General features: G+C 45.9%; 1 protein-coding gene across 3 annotated transcripts; it reads right to left on the bottom strand.

The window, feature by feature from the left end:
* Nucleotides 1-9187: 9187 nt before the first annotated feature.
* Nucleotides 9188-24332, bottom strand: SLITRK3 (SLIT and NTRK like family member 3). Of its 3 annotated transcripts, none has more exons than XR_011727560.1 (5): nt 23693-24332; nt 22976-23556; nt 18914-21970; nt 11502-11569; nt 9188-10939 (listed from the first exon to the last, which is right to left on the bottom strand). XR_011727560.1 is itself a non-coding variant. In XM_071752746.1 (3 exons), the coding sequence occupies exons 2-3, from the start codon at nt 22985-22987 to the stop codon at nt 19121-19123; spliced, it is 2862 nt and encodes a 953-aa protein (XP_071608847.1). In that variant the 5' UTR covers nt 22988-23556; nt 23693-24332; the 3' UTR covers nt 18826-19120. The 3 variants fall into 3 exon arrangements, 1 of the variants encoding a protein (XP_071608847.1); XR_011727561.1 differs by having other exon boundaries at nt 9188-10935; nt 11508-11569; XM_071752746.1 differs by lacking the exons at nt 9188-10939; nt 11502-11569 and having other exon boundaries at nt 18826-21970.
* Nucleotides 24333-25730: the final 1398 nt, after the last annotated feature.

Genomic DNA, 25730 nt, shown 5'->3' with positions numbered 1-25730 from the left:
AAAGCCCCAGAGGGAGCCCAGTCTCCTGGGTCCCTCCTGAGTCCCCAGTAAAACTGGGGAGTTTTACTGAGTGAAATGTTTCATGTTTGTGCTTTAGAATCTCATTTCCATTTAGTTCTGTGGTTGAGTGGTACTTATGCAAAATTCAGAGTTCTTAAGAAAATGAGTATTTATACTTAAATAGAGATTACACTATTTTTTTAAAAAACATAATTAAAATCAAGGTATTTCCTCCAAATGCACTGAAATCCAAGTGCCCAATGTCAAGGCTACATCCCTGTCACATTTCAAGTTTGTGTTAAAAACCTCTTTTTAATAAAAAAATCTGTTTTCTATTATGTTGTAGGAGTGGTTTTCTCACATGAAAACTGGAGCTTTTGGGTGTCATTTGCTTACAGGTGTCAAGTGGAAAAAAATATATATTTGAGAAAAAATAATACCTAAATAATTTAAAGCTGAAATTTGAAGAACAAGGATTTCTGGTATTTTAAGTGCTGTGCACTTTTGATTCACCAACTACAATGAACAATTAATTCCCATCCTTTGGGAAAAACGGAGTTGGAAAATTTCACATGTCCCTCACCTTTGGTTTGTAATAAAGCTCTAACTCACATACTCTGGAAACTACAGGAAATCTCCATGAAAAGAAGAGAAATGAACCATTTCTGGCTATTTTTGTAAATGGAACCTGAGTAAGATCCATGTTGTATTGGCTGTGTCTCAGTTGTAAAATGTGAGATCAAAATCAACGTTTCAGGAGATGCAAAAGATGCCTGCTTTTGGTTTTACTTTTTAATAAAAAATAAAACTATCATAAGAACACCACTTTCAGGGGAATAGAGAGCCCACAGTCTGGTTCTGAGCACAGCAGCACAGAATTTGGTCAATAATATTCAGTATTTCCTTCAGCTGGGCAAGATGCCCAGGCAGGGACTTAAAAAAAAAAAAGACAAATGTTAAGAGAAGAAAAGAAGCAGAATTTGGCTCTTTGAGGTTACTTCTGGAGAGGAGTTCAAGACCTGCAGGTCTTGAGGCTACCTGCCAAGTGACTGGAATATGTGTGGGTTTAGATATGAATACATAAATAACCTTGTTAGAGGTTTTTATATAAACAAGTTGCAAATAAAAACGAGTGACTCTGGAGAGGAGGCTTTTTATTTGCTCATAAACTGCTGCAATGGTTTGTGTGGTTTCTTTTCCTGAAGTGGCACGTGCTTCTTTCCACACTTCTCCACTTCAGATTCAAAAGTCCATCAATTAACAAGAGCAGGAGTTAGCAAGTGATACCAGCTGAGATGCACATACTCCTGACTCATAACTCTGACCTGAGCAGCCAAATCAAGGCTGTTTTTTAATCTTGTACTTATTTTATGGTTTGAAAATCACTATAAAACTGTAAACATGAGCATGACTCATTGTTGAAGCTCGTTCTCCCAATGATGTTTATCCAGCCTTTTAAAATGCTTGTTATTTTATGCTACCATTTCCTGGAGATATTTAGAGAAATAATTAGAACTTGGAAGATGCAAAGCTGCTACTTTTATTAATAATGCAAGAAATTGTGACACCCAACAACTCGTACTCAGAGCATCCAAATGCTCAAAAAGAACTCCATGGGGTTTACATGATTATTATTTTCTTGAGAGCTTTGCTATTCTGGATTTTCAATCAAGTTCTCTCAAGCTATTATGATAACCCCAGATTAAAAAAAATTTAAAAATATGTAAATATTGCATGAAATAATTTTCTTCTCTGTTTAGCATTTATCTATGATTTTTTCTGTTAAATACATGATTTGTACTACAGAATATTCTTTCTCTCTACTCAGTGAAATAAAACCCTCATGATCAATATAACATCAGTCTTTGAGTTCTCTGACTCCTTGGTTACCCTCACTGGAAATTCTGATCACACACAAACCCACATCACCCACTGAGGTTTCCCCACCCCTGCAGATGGGAAAATCTATTGAATAACACTAAACACTACTACAAACCCACTGAAACCTGACCTTTGGGGTTGCAAGCTTTTAAAACCCAACCAGCAACTTTCAGCCTTGCTTTTCCCTACATAAATTTGGGAATTGTTCCTTTTTCATCCCAAACACCCATAATCTGATCAAACTGTGAGCCCACCAGGAAATCATCTCAGTGATCATAGAATCACAGAATGGGCTGGGTTGGAAGGGAGCTCAGAGCTCATCAAGTCCAACCCTTGCTCCACTCCCCCCGTGGTTCCCAGCCCATGGCACTGAGTGCCACATCCAGGCTCTTTTGAAATAGCTCCAGGGATGGAGAATCCACCCCTTCCCTGGGCAGCCCATTCCAATGGCTGAGCACCCTCTCCAGAAAGAAATTCTTTCTCATGTCCAACCTAAACCTCCCCTGGCACAACTTGAGCCCTCTTGTGCCCTCTTGTCTTGCTGAGAGTTGCCTGGGAAAAGAGCCCAACCCCCCCCTGGCTCCAACCTCCTTTCAGGGAGTTGGAGAGAGTGATGAGGTCTCCCCTGAGCCTCCTCTTCTCCAGCCTCAACACCCCCAGCTCCCTCAGCCTCTCCTCAGAGGATCTGTGCTCCAGTCCCTTCCCCAGCCCAGTTGCCTCCTTTGGACCTGCTCCAGCACCTCAATCTCCTTCCTGAGCTGAGGGGCCCAGAACTGGACACAGGACTCAAGCTGTGGCCTCCCCAGGGCTGAGCACAGGGGCAGAATCCCTTCCCTGGACCTGCTGGCCACGCTCTTCCTGAGCCAGCCCAGGATGCCATTGGCCTTCTTGGCCACCTGGGCACACTGTTGGCTCCTCTTCAGCTTCCTGGCAATGATCTTTCTGGATCTTCACTGCCTGCAAACCAGTTTATTTCATGGAAAGGTTTCATCTCCCACAAACTCTTTCAGCAGTCAGACCTCCCTTTGGGTGTCCTCAGGGATGTGGCCACACAAAATTGTGCAAGGAACCGTGCCCTAAAAAAGCAACAATCTGAAGAACACCTTTCTGCTTGTAACCCTCCTCTTAAGTGCTTATTGTCTCTCAAATAAACAGAAAAAGAGAAAATGCATCACATTTTGACCTCCCCGCCCTTTTTCTCTTTCCCCTGCAGTCTTCAAATTTGCTTGTGCAAATTATTTCGGATAAACCATGATCACCCATGATACCTTCCAGCCTAATTCAGTGTTTACTGCTGATGCAAGCTGACAATCACAGGCAGTGAGGACCAAGTTTAGCCTCCAAACATGCCTGTTGCAGGGGGGGTTCATCAGTGCTCCCTGCAGACATCTCTTTGCCTTGACTTAGAGGGATGAAATCTCTTCAGTCAGACCAAAAAAAAAAAAAAAAAAAAAAAAAAAAATAATCATCTGTGGCAGCACCTCCAGATTGGGGTGCTGCCTGCCACCCCTTTCCCCTCTCCATCCCCTGGCACTGCCTCCACAACACTCTGTCCCTTCACAGGTCCTTCCCAGAGGGAATCTCACAGGTGGAAAACTGCTGCAGAAACCTTGACCCAAATACAAATTTCACCCTGGGTGGGAGGAAAGGATTTTCACGTCGAGTTAATTTGAGGCTGAAGAAGGTGGATTTTTCATCTCTGGCTACTGCACTTGCACACAACACAGACATTATTTCAAACCCTTGAATTCAGGCTAAGTTATTAATCAAATCTCTTTCCAGCTGAACATTTCCCAGCACTTCTGCAGAGCCACTGGGGTCACCAGTCCCTACTTTTGCTTCTCCCTCCCTGCTCCCCCTTTCTGTACCTCTGCTCTTTGGGGGTTCTGAGGCCCACACTATTTCTGTACCTGGCTCTTGGGGACCAGCCTGACCCCTTTAGAGCAGAGGTGACTAATGATATGATTCCACTCACAAAAAAAAAAAAGTATTAAAAAAGAAAAGGCATTAAGAGCATTCTACAGATGAAGAGAAGGAGACATGAAGAAGCTACAGGATATTTCCAAGGGCCAGCTCTCCAAAATTCAAGTCCCAGCTTGGGCCAAGCTCCTGTTTGCCTACTTGCAAAACCTCTTTATTCCTGTTTTCAGACTTCAAGCAAAATGATGACCTAGTGACTCCAGGAAAGGCAGTGGCTGGGCCACATGTAACCTTCCCCACCACACTGGAGGCTCTGAAATGAGAACCTCAAGCTGACATCTCTCATTTCTTGGTGCTGGTTCTTATCTAATTTATGAAGCTCCACTGCACGTGTTTTGAGTCATAAATGTGATCTGCATCTGTGCTTGGCAGAAGTCATGCAAAGGGCAGCTCCCAGTGGCACTTTCAGTCATTTATGTGCAGGCTAAAAGTTAATATCAAATATGTAGGGTTGTGATCAACACAAGAGTGGGCTGAGGGTCCTCACACTGAGGGTGCTGAGCCAAGGATGTGCTCTGAGAAGGAGCCACACAGCTGAAGCACCAATGAAGACATCTGGTGAGTTCAGAGGGAGATTTTTAATAAGCTAGGAATTAAATAAAAGTCACCACCAGCATTGCATGGGCCACCCCTTGGCTTTCAGCTCCTCACCAGTCACTCCAGCTGAAGAGAACTTCAAAAACTCAAAGTATTCCCAGCTTGAGGAAGCCAGATGCTGCCTCCTGGCAACCATACAACTCATTTATCCTCCAAGGCTGAATTACAGCATGTCATTTTTTTTCCTAATCAAATCACTGTGCTCATTTAGGTGACCCTGACAGACCCAGACAGCTCTTCTGCTGCTCCCTGCAATGATTCTACATTTTACCAGCATCTCCCTCACCCAAAATCCCACAAACCATCCAAACCAACCAGGGCTGTGCCTTCACTGCTCAGACTGCAGAACCTTGTTGAATCTGTAATTTTCACCCTATATGCCTTCTCCCCCTCCATGTCAGACTCTTCTCTATGGACTCACCCTTTGGGCACTTCCATTCAGTAGATTTAAGGATTTTTGTGATGTTCATAGTGTAAGAAACTAAGGCTATAAGGCTACAAACATTTATTTTTATGTTGTGGCTGATTTAGCTGATCCTCTGAAGTTATTATCAAGGTGGTAAAACTCAAAGCAGTTTCCTCATGTCAGATCCCAGGCCTGGGTGTATTCCCCCCCCTACTTCTTATCAGATGGAAATTTCACTTTATGAGTCCAAGATTGCCTCTAAAGCTCAGCAGCTCAAGATAAACATTTGTGAACTTCATAAAACACAAATTTCTCACTCTACCAAAGCCATTCTGTGCCCAGGAGGGACACTCCAACCAGGGAGCACCTGAACCAAAAGCCCACAGGACCCAGCCACAAGAGGTTTGGGATGTTGGTCAGAGGAACAAAGCCATGAAATTCATACAAAATACAAAACCATCTCAACCAAAACCAGCAATATTCTTCAAGCCTAATCCCAAAAAGCCAACAACTTCCAAAGCTCTGAGTGTTTTAACCATGAGAAATTTGATGCAGCCACTAAAAATTAATACTGTTCTATCAGCTGTGATAATGGGCATTACTTTAAAAAAGGATATATTTGAAGATTGTTTTTACTAGAGCTTGGAAAATAAACACATGCAGCTGCCCCACACCTGAGCACTGATTCCCTGTCCCATGCAAACCTGTGAACCATCAGGGAGACACAATACACCTTAAAACTTCATAAGTTATCATGCTCACCTGATTGCAATATTAGTTCCCATAAACATTCTAGAACTAGGAGGTTAAATCCAACACAAAATCACTGTGGTAGCAGCTCCATAGCTCTAGAGTTTGGGATTTCCCAAATATTTCACTTTTCTGTCCTTATGACACAGAGTTGCAAAGTTAAGAATTGGAAAATAATCTCAAACACAGACAACTTTTCACCTGAAAGGTTTTTTTTCCAACCATCTCTTTATCCCCAGAAGTTCATTCCCTTCTTTGGGCTCCCTCTGCCCTGCCACAGCACCAAGGAACTCAGAAAACATTTTTCAGAGAATCCTAATTCCAAGTTTCTTGTTCCCTCACTTAGCTGTGAAAAGCAGCAGGGAAATGTAAAGACATCCACCCACTCCAAGCCCATTAATTACAGGTGCTGAAAATCAGCCAATAATGAAGGTAAGAAAGAAATTCAATGCAGGAACAGCTTAACAACCTTCATTCTTTTAAGGTTTACCCACACCAGAAAGGAATTCAATGCTTTAAAAACTTAATGTTCATTCTCCTAACGTTTGCCCACACCTGCAAGTGTTTGCAGCCCTTTTCAGGAGCTAATTTGAGCAGATTAAGACCCTGACTTTGCCATCCATCTAAATGCACATTTGCAGCCTGCACACCCATCTTATGATTCATGCACAAAAAAAAAAAAAAAAAAGTTCATATGAAATCCTTCAAGGATCAGTCTATTATTTAATGCTGCACAAAACCTTAAAAAAAAAAAAAAAAATTGGGTCACTGAGTTCACCTTCCTGATATTTCAGTGACATTCTTCTAATGGAGAAAAAAACCAAAAAATCTGTGAAAGGGTCAGACTTCAGAAAAAAATCATCTTTTCTCTGGTTCTAACCAGTCCCAGCAGCCAAAGACCTGCCCATAACATGGATGAATCCTGTCATGCCAACTAAGGAAACACATTTGGACCTTATTGCCCTTCTCCCCACTCAGTTTTATTGATATAAATTTTCAGCTTTCCAGTTGCACATCACTGCAAAAAGCAATTTTCTCCAGGTTCTACAACACCCACTCTTTCATTTTCCTTGAACTCTGACTTTGAGTCATGACAAGAGGGACAGCAACAAAAATTAAACTCATTTGGAGTTTGCATTTGGAAGAAAGTAATAAACAGAAGTGAGCAAATTGTCTGAGATTCATTCAGAGGGTTCTGCATCCACCCTGATGCCTACACCCACATTTCTTGGCAACCCAAGCTCAGTTTGGGAATTTTTAGCCCTTTTCCAGCAATATTTCTGTTCCTCTTTCATTCAATATTTCATTCTTTAATATCCATCCTGATTTCTCCCTTAAAGTAGTCAATTACTGAAGTTATAGACCATGTAATAGCTTTTATTAGAAAAATTGATATAGATAGGCCAAGTTTCTCAGCACAGATAACAAAACCTTCATCTTCCTGAGTATTTCTGCTCCATAACACCAGCAAGATGAAAGAGCCAATTTTTTCCCCTACAGACAAAATGTCCATGAACCAAAGTACACAAAAGTTACTACATTTTTTTTTTTTAAATAGGAAAAAATTTGCTCTACTCCTATTAGTCTAAAGTCTTGCTTAAAAAACGGATTTTTCCTTTATTATTTTCAGATAGCTCATCTAGGCTTCAAAAAGGAGTTTTCTTAAGTTGAAAATCTGTTTAGATGAAAAGTCTTGAAAAGATTGGTTCATAGCAACATTCAAGGGGTCACTTTTTTTTCAGCTACCAAACACTCATTAAAAAAAAAACAAAACCAAAAAAAAACTAGCTTGAGGATTTTGTTTTCCAATTAAGAATAGGCTTCTTCCAGGGGAAAATTTCTGAAAATGAAAAAAACTTCAGCAACAAACCCACTATCTTAATGGTTCAGAACTTCATCTGGCAATAATTTATTAGGATAGTTCTGTATTTTTATAAGTTTATTATTTTAGATAATAATTTAATGTATTATTTAACTTTCCCATACTTCTAAAAATCCCTTTACTACAGAAAGAAATGGTAGTAACATTTTTTTAATGCTTTTTATATATGCCATAACCCCATAAAGAGGGCATCTGGACACCTAATGACACACATTGTACTCTTAATATTTTGATGAGAGAGGAAATTTTTGCTGCTTTCCCCATGAAGACTGGGACCTGGGAGCAGAAGCTTAGTTCCAGTTAAATTCCAATTAAATACCTAAGTGTTTAGATCCAACACAACCCCCCAAAGCACCAAGGGAGATCAATAGGTGGAATAAACCTCTTGTTGGGAATATTTTCCTCTACTTAAGACACCCCTGAAGAGGTCACTGAAGCTGAGCTGCTTCACCTTCAGGTTTAAATTTATTTAACCAGAATATTAATGGCTGCATGGATCTGCTCCACCAGCAGGCACCAAACATTTTTGAGTCATCTCCTGAGCTCAGGGACACCAAGGATGCTGTGATGGGAGCAGCTCCCACCAGGGGACCCTTGGGGACACCTCTGTGTCCCCATAATTTATGGGGTCACATAATTTATGTCCATTTCTATCCAGAGATGCAACATTTTAGGTGTCTGCTCCTCAAACCCCACACTTCCCTTCCTAAATATAGAGACAGGGCAAAAATCCAGCTCTCCAAAAGGCAGGGTTGGGGTCTTGGTTCTTCAGAGCTCAGGTTCATTACAGATTAAATTCATCCTCCAAGGAAGAGATTGCTCCAGAGCACGAGGAGTTTTCCAAGTTTTATCACTCCTTTCCTGGCTTCAGTTGTAAGAACAACTCCTTCCCTAAGGAGATGGACATCCAGCCACCTCCTTTAATAAGGGACATCAGAAAACCTGATTTCCCAAAGTTTCCAAATGCTCAGCAAAGCAGCAGCCCCCTGAGCTTTCTACTGCCCTGTACTTGAATTCTGATGCTGCTTGCTGAAGAAAAAAAAATTTAAAAAATAGCCATTTGAGGATGATGTTGCTGTGTGTGCCCTAGAGACACTGCATTCAAGTGGCTAGAGCCTAACATTAGGCCTGCATGAGTTAATTAAAAAAATATTTTTTTTTTTTTTGCTCCCTTTCTGGTTGTCTTCAGTCAGACAAATGTGCTGAAATCACAAAAAAAAAAAAACCAAACCAAAAAAAAAAAAAAACAACCCAGCAAAAGGATTGCTTTAACCAGAAGATAGTATACCAGTTCAGCATATTTTCTGCATAAATATATGCAATTTGAATGGAAATGACCTATTTTGTTGAACAGGCAGCTATATATCACACAAAGTTCCACTGCAACATTTATGAAAAAAAAAAAAAAAAAAGATGGGGAAGCACTATCCCATAAGGTGCTTATTTCCTCCAGCTGAAATAATAAAGCAAAGCATAATCAAGAAGCCTAAAGGAAATATTTCACCAATATCCCATATTTTAAGCCAGGGGGCATTTGTTCTGATTATTTCTTGTTTGTCTGTCTCCTGCCTTGTAGGCAGCAAGGAGCTTGGGAAGAAATAATCCCTTTGGAAATGATGGGAGAGGGGCAGCATGGCAGAGCCCCACTCTTGAGAGATGCTCTGACCAGAGAATACATAACTAGGAAGTCATTTTTAGGCTTGCTTTTATTACAAAATTACAATTTGAGTTAATAATTGCACAACCACAAGATTGGTTTTCATTTCAGCACTTAATGGAACACTCTGATCTGATCCAACCCCACTCAAGTGCAAGATTCACCCTGGGATGAAGGGGTTTCCAGCTGAGAAATCCTTTGAGCTCATCATGAATTAAGGTAGAGCTTGTTCTGGTGAGGAAGCAAAACTATGGAAAAACCAAATATAACTTAAAAGACACATCCTGAACCAGACATCCACTCAGCTGAGATTCTTGCTTTACAGCCCAGCATCCTAACCCAAAATGGAAATCCATACATCACTAAATCAAAATAATAAGACTTCAGGTAACTTACTCTGCAGCAGGAAATCCACTTTTTTTTTTTTTTTTTCCTCCCCTCTCTTCAGAAGCTGTCAGAATTCCAGAACCATTCCAAGTGCAGCTATTTCAGCATCAAAACTGGGAGCACACCAGAGCATTCCCAAGCACAACCACTCCACACCCCCCTTGCTTTGCTTTTAAACCCAGCCCTGAGTCATTTTGGTCACCACTTAATTTCCCAAATGCAGAGCAGCTGTGGAGCAGCTAATGACTTCATCAAGTCCTCTGGAATAGTTCAAACTTTCCAGGCTTCTGCTCAACCCCTCAGCACCCCTCCTTTCTACATAGAAAAGATAACTTAAGACATTTGGGCCAATCTGTGAATAATGGAAGCAGCTTTTTGTTGGGTTTGAAGGAAAAGGACACACTGGTGAAATGGTATTTCCCATAGTTGCATGACTATTTATATAGAGAAATAGAAATTTATAGAAATTTATACATATCTATAGGTACAGATATTATACATTCTGGGCATATACATACATACATATGTACAGGTGGTGTTATATACACATACACAGCTTTGTATATACAAATATATATATATATCAGTGTATATATACAGACAAATGCACACACAGCTTGCTGCTTTTTAGCCAGCTATACTTATAAATTCTCCCTCCTCCACATAGCCAGGATGATCTGAGTTCCCTCTACTCAACTCCCCACAGTTGCTTTCCCACCCCAAATTACAGATAATCCTCATTATCCCCCCATTCTGGTTCCTGAGAACCTTTCTGGATGACTTGGGAGGCAGCAATTCCTAACCTAGCCCAGGAGATGCAATGTGCTGCTAAGTTTAAGTGCCCAAAATGCTGAAAAAAATCTGAGAAGTGCCCCCCCCTGCCCTACAAGCAGAATGTAGGTCTCAGTGGAGCTACTTTTAGCTTCATAACCAAGATGTCCATATTTTTAATAACAGTCCCAAGCAAGCTGAGTACCCTGAACCTCCCAGAACTTTTCCAAAATCACCTCCCACACATCAACCTGGAAGCAAATCCCCAGCTCTCTACACCCAGTATTTATGCAGCTACTTTACACATCCACTGCACACATCACCCACCCACCCTGTCCCACTAGGAGTAACCCCAGAGGAAGCAGCTACTACTGCTTGGAATTAACAGGGAATAATTTTAGGCTGTTGCAAAGGGAACATCTCCACTTCCTCCTGGAGCATCCCTGTTAGAAATCCATAATTAATCAGCCTTTTGGGCTCTGGAGGCTTTAGGAGGCTTGTAGGGGCTGGCAAAGCACAGGGCATGTCCTACCACCACAGGGACCCTCAGGAGGCTGCTTACACACTGGAGTAATGGGGAGGCAATCCAGCTTGCAGACTGAAGTCTTGAGGTGCAAAACACCACTCTCTAGGAAAAAAAAAACAAAACAAACCCAACAAAGAAAACCATATTTTCAGTTGGTCTCTGTTTCATGTGCAAAGCCAGGTGTTCAAACTTGCTGCCAGCCAAAAATGTCTCTAAAAGCAATGCTGAGGATGCCAGCAACCCAGGGGCTGCTTGAGAATTTGGGCCAAATGCAGGAGAAAAAAAAAAAAAAAAAAAGGGATTCTGGGAGATATTTGTTTACCTGCTCTAAAAAGAGAGGTTTCAAGAAGAATTCCACATGGTTACTGAGCCAGTGAGATGCTCAACTTCCAGGTGCATTCCCTGGCACAGCTGAGCCCATCTCCCAGCCATTCCTTCCCACAGCCCCTCAGTGCTCACAGGAGAGATCTCTCTATTTATAAATATCTAAAGATTTCTTACTGTGTTGGTTTAAAAAGCAAGGGGGAGAATTAAAGGCAGACTGGGTGATAGCTGTGCCTGCCTGGAGTTCTTCTCCGAGAGAGCAGAACAAGGAGGCAACAGCTGCAACTTGTCCTTTTCTTTTTCAGAAGACACTGACCACAAGCTGGATCTAAAAAAATACCTTTACTTGCCATATTTCTTTGCTTGCCAATACTATCCTCTTCCCAAAGCAGCCAGGTTTTTGGGTCACTGCAAAGAAAACACAAGAGAAGTAATGCCACCAGAAAGGATGCTCTTTAATTAAAGCAAAAGGCATCAGCTATCTTGTTTGGCAGTGATTTTAGGAGCAGATGAGCACTCACAGGGCACTTCAACAGCACCAGAGAAAACCTGGGTGGGTTTTCTTCTAAAGAACACAAACTTTCAGATGGCCAACATCCATTGCTGACATCCAGCTTTGGGCAAGATCATTTCTGAGAGAAAAACTCCAGCATTTTTCTAAGGATTTTTCGAAGTGCTCCCTGAGCACACAAGATCTGTGTCTGCAGTAGCCCTGATAGCTCAGGGCAAGAGAGAAAGATGGAGCAGAATAGGTACCTGGCCACATCTCACCCCATAATCTCATTCCTGGGAATTTCTTACACCTCCTTTTGAGTCCTGGGCACTCTCAGGAGCAAGAGGACACAGCAGAGTGAGCACATTTCAGCTCTAAGCCTGAGTGACAATTCCTGTGCTCCCTTGAGCCTGGCTCCTTCCTTCTCCAAAGAAAAGAAAAGAGAGAATTCAAATTGAAAACCCTTCTAAAAAACATTCTTTGATGAGGATTTTCTCCCTGCAATGTTTCTCTCACGTCAGACTCTGAATACAATCAAACCAACCAAAAAAAAAAAAAAAAAAAAAACCACCAAAAAAAGCCCAAGCCATTAATTAACCTTGATTTCCAAAGCCTCCAAAGTTCAGTGAGAGCCTTCAGTTCAATAACTATCCAAAAAATGGACATTATGTCTATATGCACACATAATAACCTAGAGACCAAGTACAAAACCAGAGGTTTATGCAGCTTTCTGGAAAACCCATCTCAATTTAGGACAGAAACAGTGATAGACTGAACTGGTTTTAAACAAGTATGGGCTGAAAAAAAAGGTAACAACTACATTCTTATAGCTGTTAACATCTAAACCTGTAGCTGTCTCCAGAAAAGGAAAGGAAAGCTGAGGAAAAATAGGAAAACCCCCTCATTTTCCCATAATCAGTACCCTGATGCCACTTTAACTTAATTTGGGGCAAGTTGTTAACTTGAGATGAGATGCTCCCTGTAGGACAAAGACTCCTCTGCTCTCTGGGTTTTGTTTGGTTGGATTTATTTTTTTTTTTTTAACATTTACTGTTACAGAAGCCCTCACCAGTGCTGGTCCCAGATTCCCCCCCCCCCCCCAGCAGCTGGGATGTCAGTGCCACCCCAGCACTTTCCAGCTCTGTGCCTGCCCAGTAATGATTTATCACAATTTAGGAACTGCTAGAAATCCCTCAAGCCCTACTACAAAATCACAGCACTACAGAGAACATCCCTTGCTGGCCCAGGGCCACAACCAGAAGCCAAACTGCCACAGTACAGGAATATTCTGCCACTACAGGAATATTCTGCCACAGCTCCTGATATCTCTTGGAATTCCCAAACAGGGAGAGATTCAACCCTTGGCCAACCTAAAACATTACTTCAGATTTCACAGGGTATCTAGGATATTCTTGAGAGTTTTAGAAAACTGCAGTAGAAAAATAAAGCTGTTAAAAAGAATGGATAGGAAAGATTCAGGTGTATGACTGAATTATTCATATTTTATATTGTGCTCTGCCCTCTGATAGGATCTACTCTTTTTAAGGCACCTGACATCTTAGTATTGCATATACCCACATCTTCATAATGCCTAAAAATAGCCCCACATTTAAGATTAACATCCTTTATGTTAAAAAATACAGTGATGCAACATCCACAGCACAACTGTGGGACTGGGGATTCCCATACCAGTCCCAGTGGCTCTCTTCCTTCAAGCCTTCTCCCATGATTTTTCCACAAAAAATGAGCTGCCTGTCACTTCCAGAAACCACCATGATATCAACCCATTTAACAGAGAAAATGCCACCACCAGGGAGTGTTTCCAAACACTTCCCCAACCAGCCAAGGTAACCCAGAGCTTCTCAGCCCAGAAACTTCCTGGGGAAACCCCAAACTCCTCACCAACCTAAACAAAAAAACCCCTAAAAAACACAAGTACACCATTCCACAAGTGGGGAAACTGGAAGGATCAAGCAAACACAACTTGGGAAAATTATTCTGAAAGAGTTGTCAGTGCCTGTTAATATTTTGCTTTTATGGAAAAGATAACACTTCATTTTCCAAATAATTTGCAATTGTTTCATTAATAATCCTGCTGGCTGGTTAGCTCTGACACCATCCTAAACTTTGATACTAATATCCTCATTTCTTGAGCCTGCTGAGCCACACTCATATTTCTCTTCATTCAAATGCCCTTATTTTCAAACAAAAACAAGTGCTAAAGATTGCTTGGGTGATTTGTCACCGAGGTCATTGCTAAAGTGACAGCAAAACAATAATATATATTTATAATAATAATAATTCTCTCTCTGTTACTTTTATTCTGAAATAGTCCTGTGGGCTGCTTGTCCCTGAATATTTGAATCCACTTAATATATGCTGTAATTTTCTGAGATCAGACTTTGCTCTTCATTCAAGGCTGCTGACTAAAACTGAGCAGGAATGGGGGATTTATTTTAGGGGGCAGGATTAGGGCTCCAGTCCACACAAGGGTTTATCCCAAGCTCATTCCACTTCTCCCACTGGCTCAAGCAGACTCCAAATTGGAGCTCAGCTACATTTGCCAGAATAAACCAGGAATTTCTCAAGAAGTGAGGAAAAAAAGTCACATTTCCACTCACATCAGCATTGCAAAGTCTGGAAAAAAAAAAAAAAAAAAAAAAAATCATGTTTTTGTGCTGCTAGGATGAAGAAGCTGTGAAGCTACAGAATGAGTGGATTTCCCTTTCTCCCATGGAAAAAAATGGGTTGGGCTGTGTAACCCCTCCATAAATCCACTGTGAAACTCAGCCACAAGGAGGTCAGAGTTGGAATCAAGTCTTGGAAAACTCAGCAAGCAGGGCCATGCAGCTCACAGCAGCCGGAATTCTGAGCAGGCATAAATCCACCTGGTAAAAACCTTTGGAAGAAGGGCAGTTCTGGGATGGGCTCACACCTAAGCAGCTGGGAGGGTGGCCAGAAGTTGGATTCTTTGGCTGGGTAATGAAGATAAGCAATGAACTTTCAAACATCCGGCCAAATTCTGCACATTTTTTTTCCTCCTGAACGTGTCTGCTCTCCTTAATGCCAATTTATCACCTCTTATTCACGTGAAGAGTCCACGGGGAGCAGGTACAGGACCCAAGCAGAAGTGGCACAGCACTCATGAGCTTCTAGGAGCATTGCACATTGACATTTTCTAGAGACCTTTCTGCCCTCTTGCTGCACAAATTTAAGGTACAACAAAGTTGACCATAACCACACGTTTCTAGCCCAAAACCGTGTGGTGCTCAAACATGGTTTTATTTTATTTTATAAAAATAAAAATAAAAATCATCACCACAGCTCAACTCACATCCACAGAACCTCAGAATAAATGACCTGTCTGTAATATCTGCCTAACTGGAGCAGTACAGGTCCTGGCTTGCTGTCCTGAGCAACAGAGGTTGAGAGTGGGATCATTTTCCAGAATTCAGGCTGGTTTTGATACCCCAAAAATCAACATCTTTCACTATTGATAGAGTCAAGAGATCCATGAGGCAATTTCCAAGTTGCAAACAAATCTTTTAACCCAGGGAGAATTTGATGGTGACATCAATGACAATATCCAGGAAAGACAAAAGAGCACCAGTAATTGAGCACCACTATAATTAAGCTTTTTTTTTTTCCCTGGATGCAGTCATGATGAGCTATGACTAGGACTTACCTGGCCTTTTTTTTTTAATTTTTTCCCACCTGTAGGAAGAATTTCTATACAGTCAACGAGTGAATAAAACGAACACATGATGGGAGATTTACTGCCAGATTCTGGGCATCACCATTAGCTGAACTGCTGAAGCCATTGTGAAATAATGCAATAAGCTAAAAAAATACTTATTTATTTAAAATAGTATCCCATCAAACAGCTCTAATGTAAAAGCAGATCATTTGACTTTATTGGATTCCTTCCCAATACCATTAATGCTCCCCATAATACTGCTGCTAATGATCTAACTATCATTAATACTCCCTATTAATTAGGAGTAACCCAGCATGTAAAGAGTTGCCCGTCACAGATCAGAGATGATGGATCCACTTTTGTTTCCTGCAGTGAAAAGTGATGCTGCCACCCACTCATCCCTCAGCTTCACACAATGAAACAGCAAAACAGAACCCATCAGAACACACATCAGATCCCACAGTTAAATAGTGTCAACACTTCCAGACTGAATCATCCCCAAGCCCTGCCAGTACACAAGGAAGTTTCCTACACTAGGAAAATAACTCAACGTAAGCCAAAAATTATCTCTTTTTAATAAAAAAAAAAAAAAGAAAAAAAAAAAAAAATTTCCATTCTCATAGAACAAATTTATTTCCACTGAATAAATAGATTTCCCCACCGCTCCCGGGTGAGATTACTACCTATAGTTATGTTGAAATTCTCTTGCCTTTCTGCAGTTTAATTAAAATATAAACAGCATTTGCAACTGGCTTTACTATATCTGGATACAAGTATGAAGACGTGAGGGGTTTGGTGACATTGCCAACTCTATACAGCACCACTCTCACTGGGGGTTGTACTTTAACCTGATTTATATAGCTCCACGCATTACTTGCATGGAGTCTTATCAATGTAATTATTATGATTATCATGAGAAGGATCTGGCCTTTGCACTTGGATGTTTAGTACTTTTTAACACGTGCATGCTCTTCTGCTGTCCATTAAAATAAAAAAAAAAAAGCAAAAAGACAAACAACAAAGAAAAAAAAAACACTGAATGACAACAATTAAAAAAAACCAAATTAACAAATCACAACGGGGACTTTGAGTGCATCATCTTTTTTTTTTTTTTTATCAATATTCTGGAGCTGATGCTCAATTCACAGCCATTTGGAGAGGTCCCTCCACCTCTAAACACACTCAGCTGCCACCAAGGCTCAGGAGATGATTCCTGTCACACCCAGACGCCTCTCCAAGTCAGACCCATCCCAAAAAAAATCTGGCAATGAGCACACCCGCTGGAGCCGTGAGGAGAAACCCTCGGGGCGAAAGCAAAACATCCAGGGGTTTATCTCCCAAAAAACGCTTTGTGCCGGGTGGAATCAAGAGGAAGGGAGGACGGTGGGGTCTGAGGTGACACTGAACTCCGTGTGTGTGACACAACCACCTCTGCCCCGCTCCAGGAGGGTACCCAGGACCCTCAGACCCCCCAAAAAACCCACGAGAGGGGCACACGCAGCCCCGCAACACATCGGGGAGCCAAAAACCTGCAATTCACAGAATGCTTTGGGTCGGGAGTGGACCTGAAACATCACCCAGTCCAACCCCCTGGATAAATCACCGTCACCGCTCGTTAAGACAAATTCTACGGATGGATAATTTGATAATTCTGTATAAAATTCTGTACTCGGAGGTCTTTAGGCCTGGGGAACACAGCGCCTGGCTCCGGGCTCTCCCCATCCATCGCCATCCCTGGTGTAAGGCGCCCCGGGAGGGGGGGTACATTCAGCGGGCTGGGCTGGGGGTGAGAGCTGAACCGAACCTAGAACGGGTCCGGTTCGAGGTCAGGCCGGAACCGGGCCGGGCTCCTCAGGGTGGAGCTGCGGCGCCACCTGGCGGCCCCGCGCAGCCGCTGCCTTCCGGCCCGACCCGGTCCGGTCCGTCAGGGAGGAGCTGATGGCAAAAGGGAGGAGATGGAGACAACGGGGACAAGATAGCAACCGGGACAAGATACCAACGGGGACAAGATACCAACCGGGACCTTCCCGGGAAGGGAAATCCGATCGTCTTTGGTCACGCTCCGGTGCCAGCGCGGAGCAAGCGGGGGGCAGCGGGAGGAGGTTGGGGCGATCGGAACCTTTGGGTTCCCTTTCCAGATCGCTTCACACTTGTTTTCCCCACAATTCACGGGACTTTAATTGTCCTCCTCCCACCCTCTCGCTGTCTGCTCACTTCGCAACCCGAGAGCCACCCTGGGCACAGCCTCCCCCTGCCCCCAGCGCTCCTGCGCCCTCTTCATTTTGCTGCCGATTCGTAAATCCACCGGGAACTGCCATTAAATTCAGTGCAACGGGAGAATAAGGATTGTAAACCGGATTTCTGAAAGTCTCGGGTGGTATCTTGGCAAGAGAAGCTGTACAGTTGTTTTTTTTTTTTTTTTTTTTTCCTTTTTTTTTTTCTTTTTTTTTTTTTCTGTTAAACATCACAGTGCATTATTGAACTGTTATTAATAAAATAGCTTTCAAGGTTAAGGGAGGGGAAGGAAATCTCAGTAGGGGGAAGCTGAAGTTTCAGGTTCAAGCTTTGTATTCCTATATATATATATGTATGTATATCAACACATACATACATACATATATATATATATATGCATTTTTTTTCCAAAACGTTTTATTAGGAAAGCTATACCAGACGCATCACTGTACAATGATTAAACATTACCTTTACAATTTATATTCACTTGAAATTACAGAATAAATATATGCACATTGTACCTTTGTGTGTGTGTGTGTGTGCATGTAGGTGTGTATGAGAGAAAACATTAAAAGTGCTTCCTACAAAGCTGTTAGTGAGAGATGCCCAGTAGCTTTTTTTTTTTTTGTAGCTTTTTTTTTTTTTTTTTCCCTTTCTCTATATTTTTGCATGTGGCTTTTATCAGGAAAAGTGCGGATGTCCTCCAGAAAACGATGGCGTCATGATGGAAGTGTCACTGAGCATCCCCTAGGTGTGTGCGCCACGTGGTGACATCCTTTGGGCTGCTGGGCTCCGGGTGGCATCCCCCAGCCCACGGGATTCCCTTCCGCGGCCAGCGGGACCCCGCTCCCGCCTTGCGCGGGGGCGGGAGCTGCGCGGAGGGGCCGGGCTGGTGGCGGGGGTGGCGGTGAAGGTGAGTGTGCGTGCGAGGGAGGGAGAGAGACAAGAGTGAGACATTCGAGCAAGACCCTCCCCTCCCTTCCCTCTTGCAGTTTCCAGGCATGCAGCAAACTGCGCTCGTTTGCTTCTTTGCATTATTTTTTTTTTGTTTTGTTTCTTTTTAAATAAATGTACAGAACCTGTGCCATGATGGGCAAGAAGAAAGCAAGCCACAAAATGCCAACTTCCCTCCCTCTCCCCTCCAAGGGAAAATATAAAGGAGGTTTACTGCAACAGAAAAAAAAAAAAAAAAAAAAAAGCAAACAAACCAACAACAAAAAAACCAAAAAATAAAAATAATTAAAAAAAAAGGACACACATAGAATTTACTTCATCAGGATCAATACAAAGATCCCCGATAATAATAATAATAATTATAATAATATACCTTAGACATGGCACAGTCAAAGTCTCAGTTTCAGTATAAAAAATAATGATTGATTAACATCTGCTGGCAAAAGTCTGCGAAGGCACTTCATCGATTAATGATCTGAGAACAGCCCTTCCCCGCAGCGCTCACATCTGGCGGGGGAGAGCGCACAGCTGTATCCTCTACTCGCATGCGGCGGTGCCGGGGCGGGCGGCGGGGCGGCGGTCAGAACCGGTACGTGGTCTTCTCCAGGACTTCGAGGTAATCCGGCTTGGTTTGGAGTTTGGCCCTTAACTCGAGGTATTCGCTTGTGGGGGTTTGGTGGTCTGAGAAGCCCTTGCCGGCCGCGAAGAGAAGGGTTTCTTTCAGCCTGGCGTCCTGCTGGAGGTCCGGGTATTGCATGCCAGGGGGATGGACGTGCAGTTCCTTCAGCTTGGGCACGGTGCCGTACAGGCAGTCCACGAAGCCCACGGCGCAGGGCGGGGGGCGGTCGCGGTCCCGGGGGGCACCTCCCGCCGCCGCCGCTCCCCCCACCCCGAGCCCTCCGCCGCCCGCCGCCAGCCCGCCGCCCGCGGGGTGCTGGGGATGGACGGCCACGATGGTGTTGAGCTGCGAGCTGGACACGGCCAGGCTCCACTCCTGCTCCTTCTCCAGCAAAGTGCGGTAGTTGCTTCCCGGCTCCTGGACGGCGGCGGCGGCGGCGACGGCGGCGAAACGATCGCCGGGGCCCCGCAGCAGCTCGGCCGCCTCCCCCCCGCCGCCCCCCGCCGCCTCCTCCTCCTCCTCCTCCCGCGGCTTGTAGATGGGGTTGTTGCACATCTGGGTCACCGGGTGCGGGATGTAGTCGTAGACGTGGCCCGCCGGGGGTGCCTTCTCCGGGGACCTCTCCCCGCCGGCCCCCCCACCGCCTCCCTCGCCGCCTCCCTCCTCACAGAGCCGCGGGCAGCGCAGCGGGACCCCCCCCAGGTCGGCCGCCTCCCCCCGCGGCCCGCGGAACGGCAGCTTCCTCCGCCGCCGGCGCAGCACGAAGGCGAAGAGCCCGGCGGCCACCAGGACGGCGGAGAAGAAAAGGACGAGGAGGCTGAGGATGAGGACGGAGAGCGGCACGGCGGCGGCGGCCGAGGTCGGGAGCTCGTAGGCGGCGGGGCCGGTGGCGGAGGGGGGCGAAGGGGCGGCGGGGGGCGAAGCGGCGGCGGCGGCGGGAGGGCGGAGGGCGGCGGGGCAAAGGGCCGCCAGCTCCAGGGAGCGGAGGTCTCGGCGAGCCAAGCGCTCGGGGCTGGCACACAGCACCTCGCCCACCACGCTGACCGAGCTGAGGGCCTCCAGCCACTGCTTCAGGGGCACCAGGTCGCAGGTGCAGTCCCAAGGGTTGAGCTTCAGGTCGATCTGGACGATGGCGTGGAGGTGCTCCAGCACCCCGGCCACCGGCAGCGCCAAGAAGTGGTTGTTGCGCAGGTTGAGGCGGGCCAGGGAGGTGCCGGCGAAGGCGTCGGTGGGGAGGGTGCGGAGCAGGTTGTCGTTGAGGAAGAGGAGCTTCAGGTTGGGCATGAGGCTGAAGGCCGCCGGCTGGATTTCCCTGATCAGGTTGTACTCGAAGTACAGGTAATGCAAACTCTGCAGGCCCCGGAACATGCCCGGGGTGAGCCGCTCGATGTCGTTGCCGTTCAGGTAGAGGCTCTTGAGATTCGGGAGGTTGATAAAAGCCCCGTCCTGCACGTAGGAGATGCGGTTGTTCCCCAGGTGTAAGAGATCCAAAGAGGAAAAATTCCAGAAATCGGAGCGATAGATTTTCTGGATCAAATTCCCGCTCAGGTAGAGCTTCTTGGCGTTCAAGGGCCTGGGCAGGAGCTCGGAGATGTTGTGGAACCCTCGCTCCTTGCAGTTGACCGTCAGGCCCAGGTCGTTGATGTGCAAACTGCAAGAGCACCCGGTGGGGCAGATGATGGGGATGGGGGGCCGGGTCTGGTAGGCAGCCACGGGCGGTTGGTTGGGCCCCGGGTACAGACCCCGGGACGTCGGGGGAGGCCGGGGAGCCCTGGGCTGCTTGGTGGGTTTGGGCTGTTTGTTGGAGGTTTTGTACTCAACGGAGGAAGCGGTGAAATGGAAGGAGGACAGCATGGAGGAAGGCTTCGTAGGCCACGCGTTCTCCTTGCTGGACGACAGCTGAGGGATGCCCAAGCTGGCTTCCACCTCGGAGTCGGAGAGCATGGGGCAGAGCTTGCTTCTTTTGATCTCCCTCAGGTCCTTCCCGTGGAAGTGGAAGGGGGTCTCGCAGGTGATGTCCCCCACCAAGGCGGTGTAGGGGATGCGCTCCAGCCAGCTCTTCAGCTGCACGATCTCACACGTACAGTTCCAGGGGTTCTCCTCCAGCTGGATTTCCATCAGGCTCCTGCCAATATGGTCCAACATCCCGCGGTACGAAAGGACTTTGAGCCGGTTCCCCCGCAAGTCCAAGTGGGTTAAGGACACGGACTTAAATAAGTTGGTGGGGAGCATGGGGATAAGATTGTCATTCAGGATGAGGACCCTCAATTTGCTTAGGTTTCGAAACGCCCCGCTTTCAATCCGTTTAATGACATTGTAATCTGCCTGCAGATATTCCAGACTTTCCAAACCCAGGAAAGTGTCGTTCCTGAAAATGTCCAATTTGTTTTCGTGCAAATACAACCTCTTCAGAACCCGGAGCCCGTTAAAAGCCCCCGTCTGAATGTCCTGCAGTGCATTGTTCCCAAGGTTAATAGACACAGCGTTGTTCAAGTGAAGAAAACTGTTGGTGTACAATTTCCTCATGGAATTCCTCTGCAGATAAAGTTTAAAAGGTCTCGACCAGGACTCTGTTATCTGGCTAATATTTATAAATCCTTTGTTGTCGCAATGTATATGGAAAAGGCTCTCCTTCACTTCACAGTAACATGGATCAAAGCAGGGCTCATCGAGCTCCTCCGAGTCCTCTATCAAGGGAATTGGTGTAGTCCATGCTAGAGCAATTGTGCTTAGAAGAATTATCCACAACATCCTTCCTTTATGAAGTGTCTCTGCCGTGGAAGGTTTCATCATTTGTTGATGTTTACAAAACTGCAACGGGAAGAAAAAAAAAATGCAGATTTCAGTATTTATGTCCCGCCCTGCTCCTTTCACCAAGCCCCTCTATACCTGCTAGACTTGGGCGAGGCTCCTGGAAAGTTCAGCAGTTGTTGGGCAGACGTTCACCACCAACTCTAGGGGGGTCAGATGGACGAGCCCTGCCCTGATTGACACTTAGAGAGATGTCAGAAGGCTTCATCACACGATACCAACCTCCCTGATCCCCCCCGTTTGGGAAATGCCACCTATAAAGAGGACAGCACACGCAGACCAGGCAGCAACATGAGCACACAAGGCTGAACGTGTTGCATCTTGACATGTTTCCCACTGTAGGACCAGTGTTTGGAGCTACACACACCTCCTCCTTGGCAGTTTGAGCTTTGTAGCCATCGCAGCCCACAGGGGGAAACACCAGTGGGCAGCTTTCTCTTCTCCAGTGTCGCACTACATCTCCCAGACGTGCAAACTCCCAAAGTTATGGAATCTCAGCCCTTCCATCTCTCGCCCTCCCGGCTCAATATATTCCACACACAAGTTCAAAGGAATGTGCAAGGTTTCCTGATGTCCCTGGCAAATGGTTCCCTTCAGAAATCCCACCTCCCCCCTGCCCAGCCTCCCCCACCCCCCTCACTCGGTAGCTTGAACATAGTACATGGTTAACAACCCTGATTTAACAGAAAATCTTCCCCTTCCAAACACGCCAGTGAATTAATGCAACTGGTATATTCTCAGATAAACACATACCACATATTAGTCATTTTAGCTGATTAAAGCATTTAGAGATGATTAATTTTTTTCTAAAGCACATGCCCATGCGATCAGCAGATCTAAAGGGAAGTGACAGCTGAAGAGGCACCTAGGATTGAAACGCTCAGCCTGCCTTGGATTAGGGTATTTTGTGCCCCCAGGAGCAAGCAGGAGACCCGGTTAGAAAGGCTGAAAGTGGAAGAAAAAAAAATAAAAAAAAAAAAATGAAAAAAATACCTTGACACTTACCAGCTGATACATTATCTATCCTACTACATAGGTTTCCGAATGAAGACACCATTCTTCTCCAATCAGATGAAAATAATACTGGACTAATGAGATGCAGCTCCTTCAACATATGGTTTCACCCTTCCTTTCAGCAGATATTTTAAATGTTTGGGCACAGAGAAGGGCTAAGGATGGTAATAATACCGGCGGTGATGCAGCCTTCCTTGGATCACTGAAATGCCCACTGGAATAATTCGGAGCGATCGTTGCTTTTAGTCTTTCACCAGAAAAGGTCCTTTTTGCCTTCCTCGTGTAAGAACTAGGAAATTTTGCCCCCCATCCGCAAACTTAAGAGCAGAAAGAGGCATTTAGGGGAGAGAAATGCCAGAGGAACAGAAATCCTTAGGATCAACTTGCAAATGAAACCCTCCCCTGTGGGGAAGGGGAGATGGTTGAAAGCATGAAAAGAGAAATACCCTCTGCAATTAAAACCAGCATCTAATTGGGAAGAAGGGAGAGAGATGAGAGCTATATTGCAGTATCAGTCTCTCTGTCTCCTTTGCAAAATATTAGCCACTTAAGTTCTTTCTCTTCTGCAAGGGCTGTAATAAAAAATAAAAAATAAAAAAAAAAAAAAAAAAAAAAAAAAAAAAAGAGGATTATTATATCTTCTTTTTGGAGGAGGGGGTGTCTTTGACCCTAGGCGGAAACAAAAGGATCCAGAAAGGTTGTACTTACCGGTTTGCAGGAGAGGGTTTAGCACATCGTTACAAAAAAAACCCAAAAAAACCAAACCCAAAATCGAGGGGAAGGAAAAAAAAAAAAAGCCCGAGTTTAAAGATTGCTGGTTTCTCTCTGTCTCTCCCTCTCTGTGTCTCTCTCTCTCCCTCTCTCTCTACTCCTGCTGAAGCTGAGGCAAAAGGGAAAAAAAAAAAAAAAGGCAAGAAAAAAAAAAAAAAGGAGGAAAAAAAAAAAAAAAAAAAAAGAAGCAAGCCTGAGACGTGCTGGGAATGCAATGAGCCCCTCAATGATCTTCTTTAGGATGCAGAGCTGCTGTTTGGCACACTCAATGGAGGAGGGAGGGAGCAGAGGGGCTGCTGCAGGCTCCAGCGCCGCCGCCGCCGCCTTCCGCGGGCCCCGGCAGCGCGGAGCGGGAGGGCTGGGGCGCGGCGGCGGAGCTCGGGCTGCGCTGCTTCCCCCCACCCGTGTGTGTGTGTGTGTCTGTGTGTGTGTGTGGTGCTGTTGTTGCCCTGGATCAGGCTTTTCCACGTCATGAAAATGAGCTTGGAGAAGGGGAACAAATGAAGGGGGCGCGCTTGGCACCAGGTCGGGGGCGCGCATTTGGGAAGCCCTGACTCTACATTTTTTTTTTTTTTTCCCCTGCCTTTTTTTTTTTTTTTTTTTTTTTTTTAAATAAGAAGGAGGGAGGGGGCTGGTTGGCGGAGAGGATGGAAGTGGGAAACGAGCAGATGGGGGAGGAAAAAGATAAAAAAAAAAAAGGCAAGAAGAATCAAGGAGGAAAAAGCCTCCAGGATGGGTCACAATTGGCACTCTCCCCCTTCCTAAAGAAAAAAATGAAAACAAAAAGGAAAAAAAGAAAAGAAAAAAAAAAGAAACCCAACTCTGGAGGAAATCAAAGATGCTCTGACTGCAATCTCCAGCAGAGGTACCGGGGCTGCGGCGGAGGGCAGCCCGGCGGGCCCCGGAGAAGGGCAGCGGTGTCCCGGCCCGGCCGCCCCGGCTCCCCCCGCCGCTCCTCCTCCTCCTCCTCCCGTCCTCCCTCTCTCTTTCTTCCCTTCTGTCCCGCTACCGCGGCTCCAGCCTTTCCCGGATCCAGCAGCCTCCCGCTCTCCGCGCAGGCAAAGCCAAAAACCTCCGGGGATGCAGCCGGCACCTTTCGCATCCTTCCACCCGGCTCCTTCGCCACCGCGGAATGTGCGCGGAAGCGGAGGGACCGTGCCCGCGGAGGAGGGCAGTGCCGCCGGCCGGTATCTGCCCGCCCGCCCCGGGAGCCGCAAGGCAGGTAACGGGGCTGCGCGGGGGGGGGCGGAGGATCCGCGGAGCGCAGCGGGAGCTTGCGCGGGTTTTGCCCGTAGATGAAAGTTGGCGGGCGAGATGCCGGGGACGTAAAAGGGGGGGGGGGGGGGGGGAAGCTGCGGGCTCTGCTCCCCCTCATCTCGCAGCCCCGCCGGGAGGGAAGGGATGCGGGAAGGGCATGGAAGTGTCCCTCGAGGTGCCGGTGTCATCCCCGCCGTCCGCATATGTCCGCACCCGCGCACACACACACACATCCCCGAGCGCGCACAGGGCATAGAGATGCGCGCATCTCCACGCACAGCGAGACCGAGGGGCTGCGCACCCCGCGGGAAGCAGGTAACCCGCACTCCCACCCCGGGCACCCCGCAGCACCCCCCGGGCATCCCGCAACACCCCCGGGAACCCCGCAACACCCCCGGGAACCCCGCAACACCCACCCCCGCGCAGCCACCCCCGCCCGGGTTGATTCGGCTGGGAAGAGACTTAACTGGAACCGCAGCTCGGGAGCAAAAAGTTGATGGGCAAAGCTGCAGGTGCGGGAAGGAGAGCCCGAGGCTCCCCGCAGCATCCTATACGCCCTGCAGCTCTCTCCGCGGGCAAGGGCGCTGCCTCCGCGCCCGCGGACGTGCACCATCTTTTCGGAGCTCTCCTTCAACCCGTGCAATATGGACGCACCGCTCCTTCCTAATTAAACTGCTGCATCATTCGTTTTCCTGAGGCGGGAGCAACATGGGGGGGA

The sequence above is a fragment of the Heliangelus exortis genome, chromosome 9, assembly GCF_036169615.1.
Source record: "Heliangelus exortis chromosome 9, bHelExo1.hap1, whole genome shotgun sequence".
NCBI classification, from domain to species: domain Eukaryota; kingdom Metazoa; phylum Chordata; class Aves; order Apodiformes; family Trochilidae; genus Heliangelus; species Heliangelus exortis.
Note: the sequence above shows the minus strand (reverse complement) of the source record. Positions and strands in the feature narration are given on the sequence as shown.